This window comes from Borostomias antarcticus (genome assembly GCF_949987555.1).
Source record: "Borostomias antarcticus genome assembly, chromosome: 11".
In the NCBI taxonomy this organism is placed as follows: Eukaryota; Metazoa; Chordata; class Actinopteri; order Stomiiformes; family Stomiidae; genus Borostomias; species Borostomias antarcticus.
The window spans coordinates 21,555,516-21,575,498 of NC_140244.1; the positions used below are offsets into that span (position 1 = coordinate 21,555,516).

The following is a 19,983-nucleotide window of genomic DNA, read 5'->3' on the forward strand; positions in this document are numbered from 1 at the left end:
GTCAAAATCACACTGATCCCTTCAATGAAACACTTCAGACTCTGCTGAAGATGCACAGAAGAATATTGAAGCCTCTATATTTTTTTCTTTCTATGACTGCAGTTCTCTTGTGGGAAGATTAACTATTAGCTTATAGGTTAACTCCTCGCGCACGTTGCTCAACTTCACAGGCCGGTCTGCTTTTGTAGGGTAACTTGAGGACCATGCCTCTGGGAAGTCACGGTAATAATGCAATATAGATAAACTGATTCTTTAAACATTAGGCTACTTGGAAGTTCCCATGGGGGCTATTACACTTTAGTTACCATTGCTTCTACAGGCAAAGCATTCTAAGGCCAGCCAGAGTATGGGTAGATATTAGGGCAGTCAATCGATGTAAAGAATTAATCTTTATTAATTACATGATCTGTAATTAATTGATCTAAATGCAATTAATCACATTTTTTTCTGGGAAAAGAACCCCAAATTAAGATATTTCAATTAAATTGCATTACATTGTGGCAGAGGAGTAAAGCATTGAATAGACATTAGGCTACAAAAGGTGGCTTTAGTAGTCAATATATTGTTTTATTAAATTATTTGCAGTCTCTCATGTCAGGTTCAGTCAATCAATCAATCAATCAATCAATCAATCAATCAATCAATCAAAGCAACAAATTCAGCTTGCGGCAAAACGTGGATTTTCAAAACTATTGTGCCTCTGTGTGCATGAGGAAGAAGACAATGACAAAAACATGAGGGCGTGCTCATGTATTTGCCCAGACCATATATAAACCTTCTTTAATTACAAAAAAAAAAAAACCTGGGTATGCATTAGCATTTCTATTCTGCATCCCCCTGGACTTGAACTCTTGTTGAACTACCTGCCATGTGAAGCCACAAATGATTTCACACTGACACGCAACCAAGGGTTGCATGTAGGCTAAATGTCACTGGTGTATGTAATATGGAGACTTCATAAGTTTCCACAAAATGTTTGTTAAAGGCACCACAGGGGTAAGCAACTAAACCAAAGTCTAAACAATAAAACTAAGGTACACACTCAAGTGGAGAACACAAGACAAAGCTTATAAACTTACAAGATGGCACAGAAACACCAGGGACAAACAGCTACAGCAAATAATGAACAGACTAAGAACAAAATGGGTGCTAGATGTAGGCTTTATACACAGACGACAACAGATGAAAACCAATCAAAATCAGTGGCACATGTGTCCTCTCTATCAGTCAATTTAGCAAGTTGTAGTCCTGTGTCCACTATTGGGGCGGGGTTGCCAGCAACATCTGATTGGTGAAGACATTGCTGTTGCACTATAGGACTGTGGGTAGTGTATTTTTCCTGTATGAATAGCAGTAGTTTGAGGGGACAAAATGATCAAAGACTTCAACATACTATCAAAAATTCAGTTTTTGAGATAAAATTCTGAAACATTTCACACTACATCTAACATGTAATTAAAATGTTGTCATTTTGTTCACGAGCATTGTAGATTTATCAAGTGCATATTTGCAGTAGCTGCATACAGTACTGTTTACAGTAAAACATTTTGATGTGCTGTGGGCTCAATTTTTGATATTTCAGATCGGAAATATATTTTGGCCCTAAACCATTCAGTGCTTTATAAACCAACAGCAGTATTTTAAAGTCAATTGTTTGACAGGCAGGAAGCCAGTGTAAAGACTCATCATCATCTACGGGAATCAACCAGGGACTGGGGGCGGCAGGGGGGGAGGCTCTCTGCCCAGTGCGAATAGGTACTCAGCATACAGAATTATCTCCTGTTATGCTTATTGTAAATTGTAAGAGTAGGCTACAACACTTCTTGACTTAGGCTACATGTTTGTCTATGTAATGTAGGGACCCCATCTCATGTCAAAACGTGACACATAAAAGGGCAGTTTTTACAAGGTGGTTGTGTATATTTACTCTAATACTAACGCTGGTCCAGTGTTTGTGGTAGCCTTTAACATGTGTGAGCTGAAACATGCCTTTGAAATATGTTTTTATCCAAAGTCTAAGTGTACAACAATTCTTAATACCAATAGGAATTTGTAATGTCCTTTTCTCTAGCATGCTACCAGCATGGTACGTATAGAACAAATTCCTAAGTTTCTCCAATATTGTAGATTGTAGACAATGAAAACAAAGCTGAACAAAAGTTTGTGAACAGTACAAGTAGGCTACAGTGTACCACTGTGGAGAATAATCAGGATGACAAGCCAGGCTCAGTGAGGGTCAGATTAGAGACACAGGAAGCCATATACAGTACCATACAGCCACAAGCACAGGGCATTGTGAGTTACCTTAACAGCAAGTGCTACAAGCAACCGTATACTGTCTCAAAGTTGAACCTGTTCTGACATGCACTATTACCTATGATCTTTGGCTGCACTGAAAATGAACCATCTGCAAGCCATCTCAGATGACCAGAATCATACTGAACACGCTGAGTGTAAAGTTGTGTAATGTTAGCTTCAATGGACTGCAAACTAACTGTCCCTTAGCGGAGAAAAGGTTGAACCAATAATTATGGTTATATGTTCTGACAAGTGGGGCATGGCACAGTACAGACAAAAATAAGACAGGTACATATCTATACTATAGCATATATATATATATATATATATATATATATATATATATATATATATATATATATACCAAACTCCTATCTCTCTTTATTGTTATTCTTTGTGAGTGTCAAAATATACAGTACCTTAGATATGATTTCAGAATATTTCAGAATGTATTGCTCCGCCCAAGAGACAGTACATTACCGGAAAGGTAATGTTTTTGGTGGCGTTTGTTTGTTTGTTCATCTGTTAGCAGGATTACACAAAAACTACTATTTTCATGAAACTTGGTTGAAGGGTGTAGCATGGGCCAACTTAGAACCCCATTTTGGAGCAGATCAGAATCACGGGGCAGGTTCACGAGCCACCCAAACACGGTCATGCTGGCCATTCACCTCCATTAATTTTTTAGACCAGGTTTACGCTAAAACTACCAGACTGATTTTCATGATAGTTGGTGAAGGTGTTTAGCATGCCTCAACTAACAACCCATTAAATTCTGGAGTGGATCTGAATCACATGGCGGGTCCACGAGCTTTCCAAACACGGCGGGGCTGGCCATTCACCTTCATACATTTTTTGGATTTAGGATTACGCAAAAACTACCTGACCACTTTTAATGAAACTCGGTGGAGGGGTGTAGCATTGGCCAATTTAGAACCAATTTAATTTTGCACAAGCTTCTTAAGGCAAAACTAAACATTTTCAGTTTTTCCCGGATCAGGTTGCAGGTATCCCAACTTTCAGCAGCAGGTCACGGGTTGCCCTACGCGATTTAAATTTCAGCTTTTTGAAATACGTTAGTAGACACCTTTACAAACACATTGGTGAAGAAATGTCTTGGTAAGGAATTTGTTCCAACTTGCAATATTCCGTAACTATAAGCAATTTACAGAAATAATTCAATTTAACCTAGGTAGTCAGGTGCATGTGTGGGGGGGCTGTTTTAGCGTGGTTGGCATGGGTGTGTGCAATGGCAGCAGTGATGGTGGGGCTTAATACTGCTTCATAAATAGCATATATCAAACCTTTAATGATCTGTCTTTGAGATGAAATGGCCTGCCAGCCGGTCTGCCATTGGACAGGCCCATCAGAGGGACTCTTCAAAGACAGAGAAAAGAGAACTTCCCCACAGTTTCACTCTGACTGTGACTCTTTCCTGTGAAGAAATCAACATGATTTCAAGGAAAAAGAAACGTTGAAGAATGACCACGTGACCATCACGTGATCTCTCTCCAGATAAAGAAACAGCATGTGAGATCATGATGGTGAACATGAAATGCTGCATTCCTTTAACAATACAAACAAACAAACAAAAGAGAGAAAAAAATGTTTTAAAATAAATAAAATAAATAAATGCTGATGATAAATGTGCCAGGGTTAACCTCCGGCTGATGACGTTTGGGAACTTATGTGCTGGGGCTGAGCCCTGGATAGCTGTGGTCCAATTTAACCCCTGGTCAGGTGTACTACTCACCAGAAATCATAAGTGCATCTCCTTCTAAATAAGCATCTAAGGGTCAGGGTAGTACTTCTTGAAAAGGTGTGCATTCCACCACTGTGGGGCAAGGACAGAAAAGGGCTGTGACCTGCATGTTTGACCGCAGGGGCCATGGAGCAACGGTGTAACCAATTGCCTCAAGGTAGCAGAGCGAAGTGGTCAGGCAGGGGTGTGGGGCTTGACCATGGCCTGAAGGTAGGAAGGAGCTGTTCCTTTCACTGCACTGTAGGCTAGCACCAGAAACTGTATACGAGCTGCTACAGGGAGTCAGTGGAGAGAATGGAGAAGGGAAGTTGTGTGGGAGAACTTGAGTCGGTTGAACACAAGCAGAGCTGCATTTTTCTGGACAAGCTCCAGAGGTCTAATGGCTGACGCCGCGCACCAGCAAGGAGGGAATGCGTTGTCTCGTCAGTGAGGAAGGGGTGAATTCTCCTAATGTTGTAGAGCAGGAATCTGCAGCAGCGCTGCAATCTTTGCCAAGAATGGTAGTCGATTGTCCAGGGTCACACCCAGATTCCTCACAGTCTGAGTGCGGGCAACCCTTCCCCGGAAGGAAAAGCATCTCATCCCAGCCAACTATTTATCCATCCATCATCAAAGGTCATTGTTTTGCTCCAGCCATGGCATGAGGAAAGGGTCTAGGCATGAGGAAACGATCACGGTCTCTGTGGAGCACCGTGGGAGGATCAGTCAGCAAATGATTACGCTCCTCTGCCTGACCTGAGTGTCATGTCAAGGGTGGGAGAGATTGTCCATGATGGCCAGCAGTTTGGACAGCATTCGTTTTCTACTGCATTGCATTCAACAACCTACTACTCACTCAAGGCCACCTTTTGGGCTGGTGAGCACGCCACTCACCCTAGAGGGCGTGCTCTTCCAGATGCGCATGCCTGACCCCACCTGCAGGTGGATCACAGACTTCCTGTGTGACAGGAAGCAGCATGTGAAACTGAGCAAGCATGTCTCTGACTTCCGGACCATCAGCTCAGGTTCCCCCCAAGGCTGTGTTCTTTCCCCTCTACTCTTCTCACTGTACAAAACAGCTGCACTTCCAGCCATCAGTCCGTCAAGCTCCTGAAGTTTGCAGACGACACCACCCTCATCGGTCTCATCTCCGAGGGCGAAAAGTCCGCCTACAGGTGGGAGATCGACTAGCTGCTGTCCTGGTGCAGCCAAAGCCACCTGGAGCTCAACGCTCTCAAGACAGTGGAGATGATTATAGACTTTAGAAAGAAACCAGCCCCCCCCCCCCCCCCCCCCCCCATCACACTGAATGACACCCCAGTGACCACTGTTTACTCCTCTCGCTTCCTGGGCACCACCATCTCCCAGGACCTCAAGTGGGACCTCTACCTCAGCTCCCTCACCAAAAAAGCACAGCAGAGGATGTACTTCATGAGGCAGCGGAAGAAATATAACATGCCAAAGGCAATGATGGTACTCTTCTACACCTCCATCATCGAGTCCATCCACACCTCCTCCATCACCATCTGGTTCTCCGCCACAAGACCAGGGCAGACAGCAGTGCATCTTCCGCTCCACTGAGAGGGTGATCAGCTGTAGACCTGCCATCCCTACAGGACCTGCACACCCCCAGGACCCTAACATGGGCCAGAAAGATTGTGGCCAACTCCTCCCATCCCGGTCACGATCTCTTTGACCCACTCCCCTCTGGCAGGAGACTGCGGTCCATTGGGACCAGGTCCACGTGCCACAAAAACATCTTTCCCGTGGCCATCCGTCTCATTTACGAGGCTCGTGTTTGTCTGTTGCTGGGCACCCTTCTACCTCCACCCCATCCTCATCATCGCCTGCCCTAAGAGTCCCCTCTGTGTCTGCTACATGTCCCACTTCACCACCTACCTGGTCCTGATTAGGTGCAACTCAGTCATCTCATAGACCCTATCATCTATGCTTTTCGCAGCCTGGAGATGCGAAAGACCTTTAAAGAAATCCTGTGTCGTTGCTTCAGTGCCATTGGCAGGCTCCAATGTAAATACTGAGCAGAGTTGTATCTTAAAAGTGTGCAGAAAAGTGATTTAATAAAATATATATATATATATATATATATATATATATATATATATATATATATATATATATAAATATTGAGACACATTGACATTTTAGTTTTGGCTTAGAGGCATCAATGTCAAACTCATGTTTTTAATGTCTGTACATGTTTATGAGTGTAAGTATTGTGAAAATGTAAGTACAAAGTGAAGAATGTTGAGTTATCTACAGTATGTTTTCCTTACTGTGTCAAATGTTCACCTGCTGACTTTAGCTGCATGTCAGATCTCTTACCATGGCAGCTGTTACATGGTGGGGGGTCAAATCAAACAAACAATTTAAAATGAACAAAGTTGCGCAACAGCAAAATGTAACTATTTTAGAATAAGACGAAATCCTACAATCCTAAATGAATTATGATGAAAAAACAAAGACAGTGATGACATACTGTGTAGTCTCTGACCTGCTATTAAAATCTGGGGAAATTAATACAGCGCTCCGAAGAAGTCAAAGGGAGCCCTCAAAGACAAACACTGATTCCCAGGAAATCAGAGAATACCCAACCTAAATCAGTATATATCAATAATCCAAATACTCCAAATACAAACTCTTGGACCCAATGGAGTTTCACAAAATGTAAAACATAAAAGCAAGTGTTTTTTTTCTAAACAGTCACCAATAGGTGGAGTTGTAGACTTGTTCATTACCCATCTAACAATTGACTAAAACCTCAATGAGAAGACACTGCTGAAATACCATTTCAAATTCAATAATCCACGTAATATTTTTTCATACATTTCATACATTATAATAGAGCAGCAAACCAGTGGTCGTCATCGGAGAGACAGAGTTGACTCTCTGATCAGTGGATGCTGAGAGGCCTATGCACTCAGCATGATAGCATCTAAATCAGCTGTACTCCCCACACAGCGAGGCCAATGCCAATACTGGCTGGAAAACGATCAGAGAAAAGCGGCTGATTAGTCTTTTACTTTCCCTCAGAAACAACAAATAACTTAATTGAGAGAAAGTTTTATTTTTGGCATTAATCATGTATTAATTATTGAATTGAATACTGATTGTGTACACCGATAAATGCATTATGTTTAATGTATACTGATATATTCCTTATATTCTGTCAAACACCAATAAATGTACATGTATGTTTTGTTGTCTCTCAGGGGCTCATTAAATATGTGCTTCATCCCTGCTCCTATCTAGGTGGGGTGTGAGTGGAGTGTACAAACTACACCACTACCATATTTAAAAAATATATATTTTTTCCTTTTAAATTTAGAAAAACAAATCTGAAACAAACTTGGTAATTCAAGTCAAGTAAAGTTTATTATACTGTAGCATACGACAGGCATAGCCTCATCAATGTCCTTGCACTGCACAGCCAGGAGTATAAAAGTATATTTTTAAAAGGATAGCTTCTGCAAATGAATACATACAGTATAGCTTAGCGCATGAACATCCAAAGACACACACACACACACACATACACACAGACAAATCACTGTCTGAGCAGAGGACCTTAGCTCAACAGCAGAGATCAGCAGGGGCTGCAACAAAACAAAACGCGGGCATGGTTTATACCTCATCAGGATCAAACAGTACAAAAACAAACACAACAATGTACCTTCATCCATCAAATCAAGTATTGGCAAAGTACACCTTATTTTTTACTAAAAATAAAAAAGGAAATGATTATGATAGTCTGCATTCAGACTAATCAATAAGTACAGTCCTACCCTGTACGAATATACAGTATAATATACTGTATGTAGCCTGCTGTACAAATAATTTGATGTTAGTTTATTGTGTGCTTTTGCAAAGGTTACTATGATTACAGTAGGATTAAAAAGGAAAAATACTCAAAAGTTGCTCATGTTTCAAACAAGCAAAGAGAGACCAGAGATAGAATGGTATTCAGATTCAGTCCAGTAATTCAGGTACAGATAGTGAATTTCAACAACATTTTAGAGGCAACGTACATTTTTGCATTGGTTTTGCATTGTGATGCTCATAAACATGATCTTTATGTGCTTCCATATTATCTCATGGCTTGATAGTCTCTTACTGCTTATACTGTTGCTCTTATACCATAACTTACGATCTTGAGATGAGTCTAATGCCTACAGACTGAGCTAGCTGGAAAAAAAACCCATCATAGCTACTGCTGTGGTTTTCTCCTCAAGCACTTCATCTTGATGACTCGAAAAACCTGGCAAAGAAAAAACGAAACTGTAAATGGCAAAAACAAGTATTTTTTTCAGTCGATTTGTATCTACATACTGTGACATTTCCTCTGACAGCCCTCACAGTAGAGTACAGGATGTGAGGGTATCCTTTTTTTCACACAGTGCAAAACATGCAACACCTACGCGGTCACCTCACCTACTTTATGCTGTAGCAGCCCACCCCTGTAAGATATTTTCCAGTCTCAGAGAACAAACTGCACAATATTATCTTATCAAATTTAATTGGTTAAACTCACTCCTCAGTATAAATACTGCCCAGTGGTCATGTGATTGAACCCAGGGTGGGAGATACTGACGAGCAACACAGTGACACATACTGTCATTGAAGCTGCACAAAACTGTCCTGTAACTGTAGGCCTACATATAATATATATGCCCACTATACGGTATGATGTCTCCATTACGTGCCACAGGGTCTAAGCCTGAATTTTGAATAATGCTGTATGTTATGTTATGTTATGTGATGTTATGTTATGGCACCATGTGGGTGATATTAACAATACATATTTGCCATTATGATACATACATAGGTGAGGAATGTGGATTTACCAAAATGGAGAGGAGACAAAGGATAATTTTGACAAGGGAAACCACCAAGGACCCTGTAATGCTCCATGTCATTGATAACTCCTCCATGTGTATGGAACATTGTGGGGTCATGTGCGTGGAGGTCGTGTGTGTGGCGTTGGGCCCCTCTGTCACCGGGGTCACACAATCTGTGGATAAATGACAAACCAAGAAAGTTAAAATTATTATTCAAAAATATATTATATTATTTTTTTTAAATATAGTAACATTGTTCAAAAAATAGTAGCAATATAAAATATATATATACAGTAGTAGCATTATTAAAAAATATATTGTATCATTATTCCCAAAAATATAGTAACATTATTTTCAAGAATACATTTCCATAAAACTTGATGTCAGTGGTGATGACAAGGACAGCAGCTCAATTGGAAGAAATAATACCGAAATAAACTACAGTATGTTACTGTAAACATGGCTCATTTTCCCTACTCATATACCAACAATCTGTTTGTACAAACTGAAGAGTACCTGATACAGTCAGGCTGACATTTGCATCTCTATCTTTCTCTCCTACTTTTCCCCTGATCAGACATTGGTAGATCCCATCGTCCTCAGGCCTGACTCTGGGAAGGAGCAGACTGTTATCTGGTCCACAGTCAGGTGAGAGATGGCGTTGGTAGTCCATATAGAAATTAGAAATCGTGCCAGCCTTCCTAAAAATGCCAATCCGGGTAAAAATGCCAGCCTGGTTGTTGAGCTATACAAGGAGGAAACAATTGGGGGTGATTTGATTTATTAGGAAAATATTGACCAAACTAGACTGAAGCATACCTGTAAATCATGTCCAGTCTGACACTTGGAATACAGTACAGTAGCTTACCTTATACCATGTGATGGAGTGGTATGTCTTGTTATGAATGGCCTCACACTGCAGATTGATGTTGTCATTGCAGTCTGCCTTTATATGTGTCAGACTCTGGGATAGGGCTACACTGCCCAACAGAAGCTAAATCAAACAAAACCCAAAATTAGGCCTACCTGTTGAGACAGCTCTTTAATATGCCAATAGCCATGGACTTGAGAATGTGACCAAAAGACTTAGCTTTGACAAATAGCCTTGTATTAAATCTTCTGATGATATGACATTGTAAACAAAGTAATGTTGGTAACGCTTGTCTGTTAATTACGCCGCAATTAATTACTAGATGAATACATGAGAATACAATGTATTGATCTAGTATCTATATCTTGTTTTTTCCCTCCCAAGTACCTTTTTGAGAAGTGTTTGCCAAGGTATTTATCATATCTAAGCAATAATGCAGTACATTGTTAAGTGTTTGCCTGTCGCAGTGACTACACTGTACAGTAGCCTACATCAGGGCCTAACAGAGGCCCCTAACAGGGTCATTAAAAGGCAATTAATCACACCCTCTTTGCGCACTTGGTAAATACTTTGTTCTTACTTTACAGGTTCTTGGTACTTCGATATTAGAAACAATTATTAAATAAATACTTGCTTAATGTATTTGAAAACTATAGATACAAATATAGTTTTGCCTCATTAGGCTACTAGAGTTTAAAATATGTGATCAGATTCCCACTTACCCCAACCAACATCAGGTGACATGTTTCACACATCATCAAGGGAGAGAAATAACTGTCACTTTCACATTTGGGTTTAAGAGGACTAGAAGGAAGTTGATAATGAAGCTCTCAAACTGTTAGTCTCGACTCAACCAGAAGTGAGAACTACAGTACATTTATATTGTGGGTGTTAACCACACATAGAATAGAATGTTAACCCACAGTTGTTGTGTTATGCCATCATGTGGCGGCTCTTGGTAATGCCTGTGAGGCCTGTCCTGCTGGAAAGCCTGCTACACAGTGCCCTGATTATTGACATTATAGTGTTTTGCAATCTGACAAAGCTAGAATGTAAAACACTGGCTATGGTCAGTATGGTATGTAACTGTATATAAATATCCCTCATTCCCTCAGTCATCATGATACAGTCACTTCAAACACATAAGGGTCTGTCTCATGATCATCCTGTTGTTTTCATCCAAGGGACCTTCCCATTGTCTCTCTTGAGCTGTATTATTTGTATGTGTCGCTCTTGTTGACAAAGGAGGTAGATATATAGTTATTAATAGCAGCCTGACTTAATGGAAAAGGGAAGAGATGAGGTTTTCGGATTCCACCATCTGGATGAAAACAATGCTTCCTTCAGTGCTGACACAATGAACGGCAATGAGGTAGAGCAAGCTTGCTTATAGGACCAAATAACATCAATGGATGCTGTAGTACAGTTAGCCACTTCCTCCTGAAAGAGGGTCATTGCAGCTCGGCATGTTTATAGTTTTTTCAAGAAGTGATTATCTTGGGGATAAATTAAAGATGTAGGCGTTACTGTAGCTAGATTTTACTTTGTCTTTCCCTGGTGGAAAAGACATAGTAAAAGACTGAAAAAATGTTGCATGTAGGAAATATGTTCTCAATTATTTTTGTGCTGATGCTTGTAACACTTTGTCAAAATTATGCAAATGTCCAGGTGTTCTGATGTTATGGTCAGTAAACCACATCTTATTCAAGAGCTATGGAATGTGCAACTGATACAAAGGGTGTTTCAGATGAAAAGGGTGTTTCAGATGAAGGACATAATCCCAATCAATGTCAAAAATATTGGAGAAAATGTTTAATAAAAGTATTGTCAGTGCGAAAACTCTGCAAAGGCTTAATTGACTGAGCTGTGGTGTGTGTGTGTGTGTGTGTGTGTGTCAAGTTTTAGTCTGATCCATGCACTGTACATTGTTAGTTAGTTACAGTGCGTAGTGTTACACACCATAGTACTGTAAATCCCAGAGGTTGTTAGCATGTCCAGCTGCAAATATAAGGCTCCATGTTTCTGTCAACGAGGTTGTTCATTGCACACTCCGTGGCCTCTGATTGAGGATATCCTCTCAGTGTTTGCTTTGGTGCCGAAAGGTAACGTCCCAATGGCTCCTCTGGCTCTCGCACAGGCCCTGTGCGGCTTGGAGACTTTCCCATGAAGCGCCAAAACACACCCTCACACACACACACAACACACACACATACACACACATACACACACACACACACACACACACACAAGCACACAAAGCACACACACACACACACAAGCACACACACAAACACAGGCGCGCACACACACCACACACACACAGACACAGGCGCGCACACACACCAACACACACACACACACACACACACACACACACACACACACACACACACACACACACACACACACACACTTTCATACTGTATCTTTCATGTCTTTCATTCATGTCATGGCAACCTGGGGGTCATGGATGCAGAGAAAAGAAACAGTCCCTGATACTGTAGATAATTACATTATCTAAGTCAGTCCCACATTTGGAATGGAACTGCTTGCACATACAGGCCTGTCTCACATTGTTCAATTGTTTATACAAGGAAGCATACTCCTGCAGTCTCTGTTTCTGACTTCTCACCTCTGTCTCTGAGCCCTGGCTTGACTGCCGAATTCTGAGGGCTGGGTCGGACATGCATGAGCCACAGCAGAACAGCGGCGAGGATAGTCTGTATTGTTCTGCAATCGCTTCTCTGGGAATTCCTTTGCTTTCTGACCCGCCCCCCGCCCCTCTTGAATCACTATACATACCCCTTCCTCAAGGCCCTGCCAAACTCATTGGCACATGAAAACAATGGTTCCTGTGTACAGGCTTGCCTGGGAGGGTCTTGCAGACATGACCCGGAGCTCAGGAGGACATTCTCCCTTCAGAACCTCAGCTGCTGTTCAGACGGGCTTCCTTCACCTCCTCCTCCTCCTCCTCCTCAGGAAAAGCAGTCGTAAAAGATTGTAAGCGGGGTATCCAAGCCTCAGAACAGGAGAGCCACAACGCGTGTCTTATAGCCATTAATATCTCTGACATGCAGGTTGAGCGAGGGGCCATCTCCTTTGTCAATGGGTGTTTGAATTATGGAGAAACAGTGTTTCTTTCGAGCTGAGGGTCTGGAGAGGATGTTATTAAAATATTACCCTTGCGCCCCATTTTTCCAACTAGAGCTCTTTAGCACTCTCTCTGGCCTGCAAATGTCTGGACGCAAGCACACGCCTGGGAATCAGGGCTCTGCTCCCAAATGATGTTGAAAAAACTTTTGACTTCCTTCCCCCTTTTTTCTGGGGCGGGGGGGGGGGGGGGGGTTAAGGGGAGCCCCTACTCAGATTCTTGTTTTAGTAATTACAGATGGCACTTTTTCCTGAATATGATTTAGTTCACATTAAATGTATATCTCCATATACACCTGTGCATTCTTGTGGTTGTGATGATTGTACCTGATTCCATGCTACATCTGGATACGTTATGATCCTGAACTCAGGTACTGTATGTTCCTGTTGATGCACTGAACTGAAAACGCCCTCTTAATGAACAACATGGTGAAATATCTCTACAGCCTTGTGAACAGCACCAGCCAGTACCACCACTTTACTTCAACATCCAACATTGAACTACCACCAAATTGCCTTTCATGGTAATGATTATTGACTCTCCATGACCTTGTGCTAGTCAGACCCAGAACAATCCTAATGGGATGTCTTATGATCACCTGAGCCCAGAACACATTCAGACTGTCCTCTTAGTTAAGCCTAATGATATGAATCTTATAGTGATCTACTGCTTGCACTTTTGGAGAGACTCGCATATGGGTGAACATATTTCGAATTCCCTCCCACACAAATTAAAATATACCAGACAAGAGACAAGAATCATCTGATGTTTTTCATCTCTCCTCTTCCACAAACAATAGAGCCCATATGCAGGCAATTCATCTCTGTGTCTGACAGGGAGGAGGTGGAAGTGCTGTCTAGCTCCATTTCACCCCTGCTGAAAGTCTTCCTGCAGGAAATCTTTTTAGGCAGTGGGGAGAGGCAGCTTCTGGGGAAGAAAAAATCACAGAAAAATAAAGTGTAAACCTCTTCAGTGGTCCCTAAGGAGGATCCATCGTTGCCTGTCAGACAAATTAAACTGATCCTCCACACTAGCCTTATTTTGCTGACCTAGCTTTCCTCCTTTTTCTTCTTCGAGTCATCGTCAATTTCTCCCTGTCATCTTCGAATCGCCTCCTGAATTTGTTGTTTTGAAAACACATTTTTTGGTTCACTCACCCAGTCAGTACCACAGAGAGCTATACATCTGCGTCCCAGTGCCGGAAGATATCAAGACTGGCACTGACCCAGAGCGTGCCGCACAGAGAGTACCTCTGAGAGGTCGGCTGTGCATGTTTTTCCTTCCTGCGCCTCTGTGATATCTTCCTGCTGGAGGGAGACTGCTGGGAGTCATTTGGGGAGGCCTGGGCCTGGAGCATGAGGGCCAGAGCACAGCAAATTCTAATTAGGCTGAGCTTGACAGGGCAGGTGGGGAGGGAGTGGGCCATAAAGACCCCCAGCATTTACCGTTTAATATGTGGGAAATGGACTTTCCATATAACCTACCCTCTCACCAGGGAGCCTTCCTCTGCTTATTCAGAGATCAGTCTGTACTCTGATTCAAAGTGACCCTAGACAGGAGCCGGTGTGAGCAGTAAGCCTCCACTGTCTGTCTGCTGGACCGATCACAAACGTGTCTACCCGAGACTTGGTAGAGAGAGGTGGAATCCCACAGAGACTGGCTAAGAAACCAACCAATTGCAGGTTTTGAAACGTATTATGAAATGGATGAAGTAGAAAGTACCTATAAAGGATTTGCTATGGAGATCACTTTTCTTAAATAATAACTGCATTAGATATTTGATTAAAGTACATTAACTGGTAGTTACCCAGCAAACACGGGGTGCATGTCAGCCCAGTGAGGGCCCAATCTGGGCTGCCCACATTAGCCCAGAACCTTTGATATCTAAAAGATTACTCTATAAAAAAGGAAGAAGAAGAAAAAGGTATCCCAAAAAATGCAGGCCTTTATGCAAACATATTATATTGCAGGCCATCTATTTCATACAGATTGAAGTAGGCCTCTGTTGGAAGGGACAGTGACAAAACCCTCCAAGATAAGTAGCTGAGTAACAATGTTATGTGTGAAGAATCACTTCACCAAGTCTCCATCAGAAATTAATGTGTGCTTTGATGTCTGATTATTCATCTCACATGATTGAATCAAAAGGAAGTGTTACATTTCATATCCTCATGCAGAGATTAAACTGTGATATGTGCCTAGATGTCAACAGGGTCATATTTCACTTCTTTAGCCTTGTCCTCTGTGCTCCACCAAGACCTCCAACCTCTCACCCCATCTCCCTGTCCACTGGGTGCACAGCAGTGATTTATACCTTAGACATCCCAACAGCTGTGTGGAGGGCTCCAAACAGAGTGAGGGCTACTATTTGCCGTGACTAATCGATACCAGACTTCAAAAACGGCAACCGTGAGATCTGCTAAAATGTACCAGTCAATGACACAAGAAACCCTAACCCTTTGCTATGGGTCTGCAGACTTCATAAACAAGTTCTTGGAAAAGCTACTGGAAATAATGGATAGAGAGCAAGCAAGAGAGTTCATTGTTTTCCCTCACTATCAAGCTATAGGCTAAATAGTATCTTAAGGTGAACACTGTAGGTCCTATATCTGCCTTCTGAAATACCTTGGCCATTATAGCTCCAATACAGACCCATTCTGTAGGCCTACTTTTTTTTCCATGTGTTTTTTTCTATGTACTGATTGAGACTGAGGCTTTGGACCACGCAAAAACACTAATGTTTCCATAGTGCAGAATGGTAAGACCTCAAAAGTTGAGGTTTTAACACATCAATGTATACTTTAAAAGTAAGCTAGCCTACGTATTAAGGACAAAACATGATTTTTTTTTTTAAACGTGTACATTACATTCAACAGAAATTCCATGCTGGACATGTTCCCTTTCATGATACCATGACAGCATTGTTTCCAGACTGACCTCAGCCCAAAGGGTAGATAAGTCATTTAACAGAGCAAACCATGAGAGTTTTCCAATCTTCAAGGCATGAGTCAGATGGAATTAACAAAACTCCTCAGCAAACCTAAGAATACACACACGCGCCAGTGGAGGGTACAACGGAGTATACCAACTTCTTTATCCATGGATTCACAATATGCCCACTTCTTTAACCACCACTAATGTATAAACTGTAACATTTGTGCAACATCAACACTACACCCCTGACACACACAGATACAGTAATGTGACAGAAAGCAGTTTAATCTGCCCGGACTGAGGGAGAAACCACTGGATTGAAGCTAAAAGAAAACTAGCAAAGTCGGTGAAATTTAATCTCGATAAAAAATATATTTTATTTAATGTGTAATACATGTTTTGTTTTCACACAAAACGATACATCAAAGGGCTACATTGTGTAAATGCACTGCATTTTTGAAAGGCTTGTGCCTTAGGCCCTCGCACCGCTCCTCTCACGGGCGTTTTAGTATAAATAATCTTTATATTTCCATTTTTGTCCAGCATGGGTATTGTTATGTTTGACCAGCTTTGAGTTTTCCCTGAGAATGTGTATGATGAGTTGATGCCAGCTGCTGAGTGTTTTAGCGGTCTTCTGTCAGCGACTCATTCTCAGTGAACCAACGCCTCGCATTTTTACGCAGTCTTTGCCATCCTTTATCTGAAAAAAAGAAAAAGAAACAAATCAGTGTGATTGAGACAAGTCATAATATGAGATGCCTGTCAGCGCTGATGCTTGAAAAACCATACGCATGGCAGTTCCAATGAGTGTAGGTCTTAATTTCACCCTTAATTCATTATAGGATGCAGTATAGTGCAGAATACACAACCTACGCGTGTTTTAGTCCACCTATCTGCATATGTGCTTTAGTCTAGCCTATGAATATTTATTTCAGGAATTAAGCCGGTTAATAGGTCACATCTATCCAAAAGCACAGTGCTTTATTCACATGTGGAGTAGCTAGTGTGACATAATTCTATAATAGACTAGGCCTCACTTAATAACCTACGTCCTCTAAACATCCAATCGGCCTATATTTAACCAGCAAAATATCCATGGAGAACAATCCTGTGCGTAAAGTTAGTTTTCGCGCACATTGAATATTGCAAAGCCAAAAAAGACTAGGCCTACAATTGTACTTGGAATTGTCATCAGATAAGAAAAAGCATTCCAAGGCGTCCCTTGCCTAGGCTACTGGCTGAATTAAATATAACTTTTTGTGCTCACAACAATATTTCTTTCACTTAAGTTAAAATTCAGTAAAAACCCAGTATGCATTAAATTACCCCTTTTCTTTGGTTGCTCAAACAGAAGGTACAGATTGTGCGCGGCTGCTTTCCACGGCTCTCTCCTTGTGCGTAAACCGCGCCGAGACATGGTTGTCCATCTCCATTGCCATCTCCAAGCAGCAGCACGTTGGCTAGATGTGAAATATAGCTGGATGCCAGGCGGAGCGTCTCTATTTTGGAGAGCTTTCTGTCCACTGGCTCGGTGGGTATCAGAGTCCGAAGTGCAGTAAATGCTGTATTGACGCTTTGGGTTCGGTCTCGCTCCCTTGCATTGGCTGCGTTCCGCTGCTTCACAACGACAACACCATTCCCTGCCGACTTTCGGGAAATCCTCCGTCGTTTTTCAGCGGTGGCGCAACACCCATAGCTCTGATCTGAGCTACCGTCGCTCTCGCTTCGGTTTTCCTCATCCTCGGACATCATATTAAGTTCTTGGTAGATCAGATGAGTGGCCATGGGCCGCATCATAGCAAAAGTCATCATCGAAATGGCTTGGGTATCTTCAGTAAAGCCCAAAATCAGTTTTCATATGCAATCGTCGCATAGCGTAATGTAGGCGGAATGAAATTAGGCTTATATAGTTCCAACGCGTTTAAATATTTACTTCTTAGCCATGTGTCTTTACAACCTTTCAGGGTCTTTAATCTGTTCATCAAATGGACTGTACGTGGACTCGGTGCGCATGGTCCACAGCTCTCTTATATCTTGATGGGAGGAGTTGAACTGCAACGCTCAACTCCCCATCACCAATCGAGGTATAGCCTGTAAATTAGGCTTACAGCAATAATTCCACGATGCAATATATATATATATATATATATATATATATATATATAGAGAGAGAGAGAGAGAGAGAGAGAGAGAGAGATAATAACGATTAGCCTACAGCCAATAGTCTAAGCCTATAGTCTAACTTTTAAACTTCAAAAACTTTTGACACTTCTGAAATGAAACTGGCTGTGACCAACATTTCAAAATCATACTGAGCAACACACATTTAATCAGGCCTATGTGAAAACGGGCGGCTGTATTTGCACAGTAGGAATAGACCAGCCAATAGCCTGCAGCACGGTGTAGCCTAGGCCTACTGTTACTTTGACATTACACTTTAATGACATTTAACTGAAATAAAAACAATTATCTGCATGGTGTTTAAAATTCAAACTGGGAGGGATGCAAAAAGCCCGCCTTCGCCATGGAAGCAGGAAGGGGGAGAGGGGGGGTGGAAAAAAAATTATTATTTTTTAATATAAAAAAGAATCAGAATAAGAAATGTATCAAACAATATGAATAATGAATAACTTGGGATATGACAGATGAAATGTTTAGATGTGGTAGACTGGTGTAATCTCAGAAATGTCTTCAGATGAAAATTAGTTACCTAGTGTTCAAGGGATGGGGGACGGGGGGCGTCTTAGGCTACCTCAGCCTCTAATTATATTCAGTGAAACTTTGTGTTTGAAGAAGTTAAGATGACTATTCCATCACAGTTTTCCAAAGTTTCCAGTGTTGTCTACCCAGAGCACTCCCCCTTCAAAAGTTCTCTGTTGCTGCCACTTCATGGATGAGACTGTGAACTCCCACTACCTGTGTTTTTTGTGCCTGAGACCTCATCCCTGTTACTGCTATGCTATGCTCCCAGGTTCCAAGATGTCATCAGAGGTTGACACAAACAAACACAAAGGCAAGTTTGGGGAAACCAGTGATAGCCCTATGGCCCAATCACTACTGCTAACCCAGGGACAGAGACCCCCCTCTCTCATTTGGAACGAGTGTGCAGTGTCTCCAGCACTCCGTTGTTCCATAATGAGGAGGTCTCTGAGGACCTCAGCAGCCCCCTCCTCCTTCCTACCTTCTCTGTGCTCTGACTTCCTCATGGAGCCCACTGAGAGGTTTGACAGCCACCTGGGGATTCCTCTGACTCCTCCAAAATCTGCAGGAAGGAGGTGTGCCAAAGAATGGCGAGTGAGCCATGAATATTTCTTGCCGAAAGTGGTCCTGAGCGCGTTCAGCACGCAGCCGGACTTGGAGCCAAGTGCCTTCAATCCTTCGCCTCATGCGAGTGAGGAAGAGGCTTGCTTGCACTTGTTGTGTCCTGTATGTGCGATAACCTCAGCTATATATATATAACTGGCAGCATCTGAGGCACGCAAATCGAGTCCTCTGCCTGGGACAGTGCATTCGGCCATTGAGAGATGGGCCACGTGTCCACAGACATCATGGCCATCACGTCCGCATACCACTGCATTCAGTGATGGACGGGTGCTATAGAATCACTGATAAGCCCTCCGACCACACTCTGGCTAACAATGGTAAGATTAGGCCCACTGGTGGAAAAGCATACAGTAGGACCTTTGGCAAGGGGGCATGCGTGAACGCGTCCACTCCTAGCAGAGACTGATCCCACTGACTCGGAGTCAGTGGGATCGGAGGAGGAGTTGTGTGGTCTCGGCACACTTTTATAGTGGTGCACCTGTTCTAATTGGTCGCAGGTGCGTATTTTCTGATTCAGTCAATGTAGCTAGCTACTATTGGTTAAGCCAATAAGGAGATTGCCCAGTGGGGCGGATAGAATATAATGTTTCACCTATCTATAATTAGACTTGGTGTATCATCCTCTTCAGCTGCTGGTTGTCCCCTGTTTTCTCAAAGCAGACCTAGATCATTGAAGAGGCCTGTGCCCATGGGAAGGGTGTTGTAGTGCTTTCCAGTTTTCAGGGATGCTTCCCTGACTGAATGGGGTGGGACATGCCAGATACTAGCAAAGTACCTCAGTCAGAGTCTTATTACATAAACCTCCTGG

At 42.2% G+C, this 19,983-nt stretch overlaps 1 protein-coding gene across 1 annotated transcript; it reads right to left on the bottom strand.

The window, feature by feature from the left end:
* Window positions 1-16,488: 16,488 nt before the first annotated feature.
* Window positions 16,489-17,663, bottom strand: tcf15 (transcription factor 15; the record flags this gene model as incomplete). The annotated part of the gene is made up of 2 exons (XM_084445495.1): window positions 16,489-16,551; window positions 17,178-17,663. 2 exons carry the CDS (start codon window positions 17,661-17,663, stop codon window positions 16,489-16,491), a joined length of 549 nt encoding a protein of 182 aa, XP_084301621.1.
* Window positions 17,664-19,983: the final 2,320 nt, after the last annotated feature.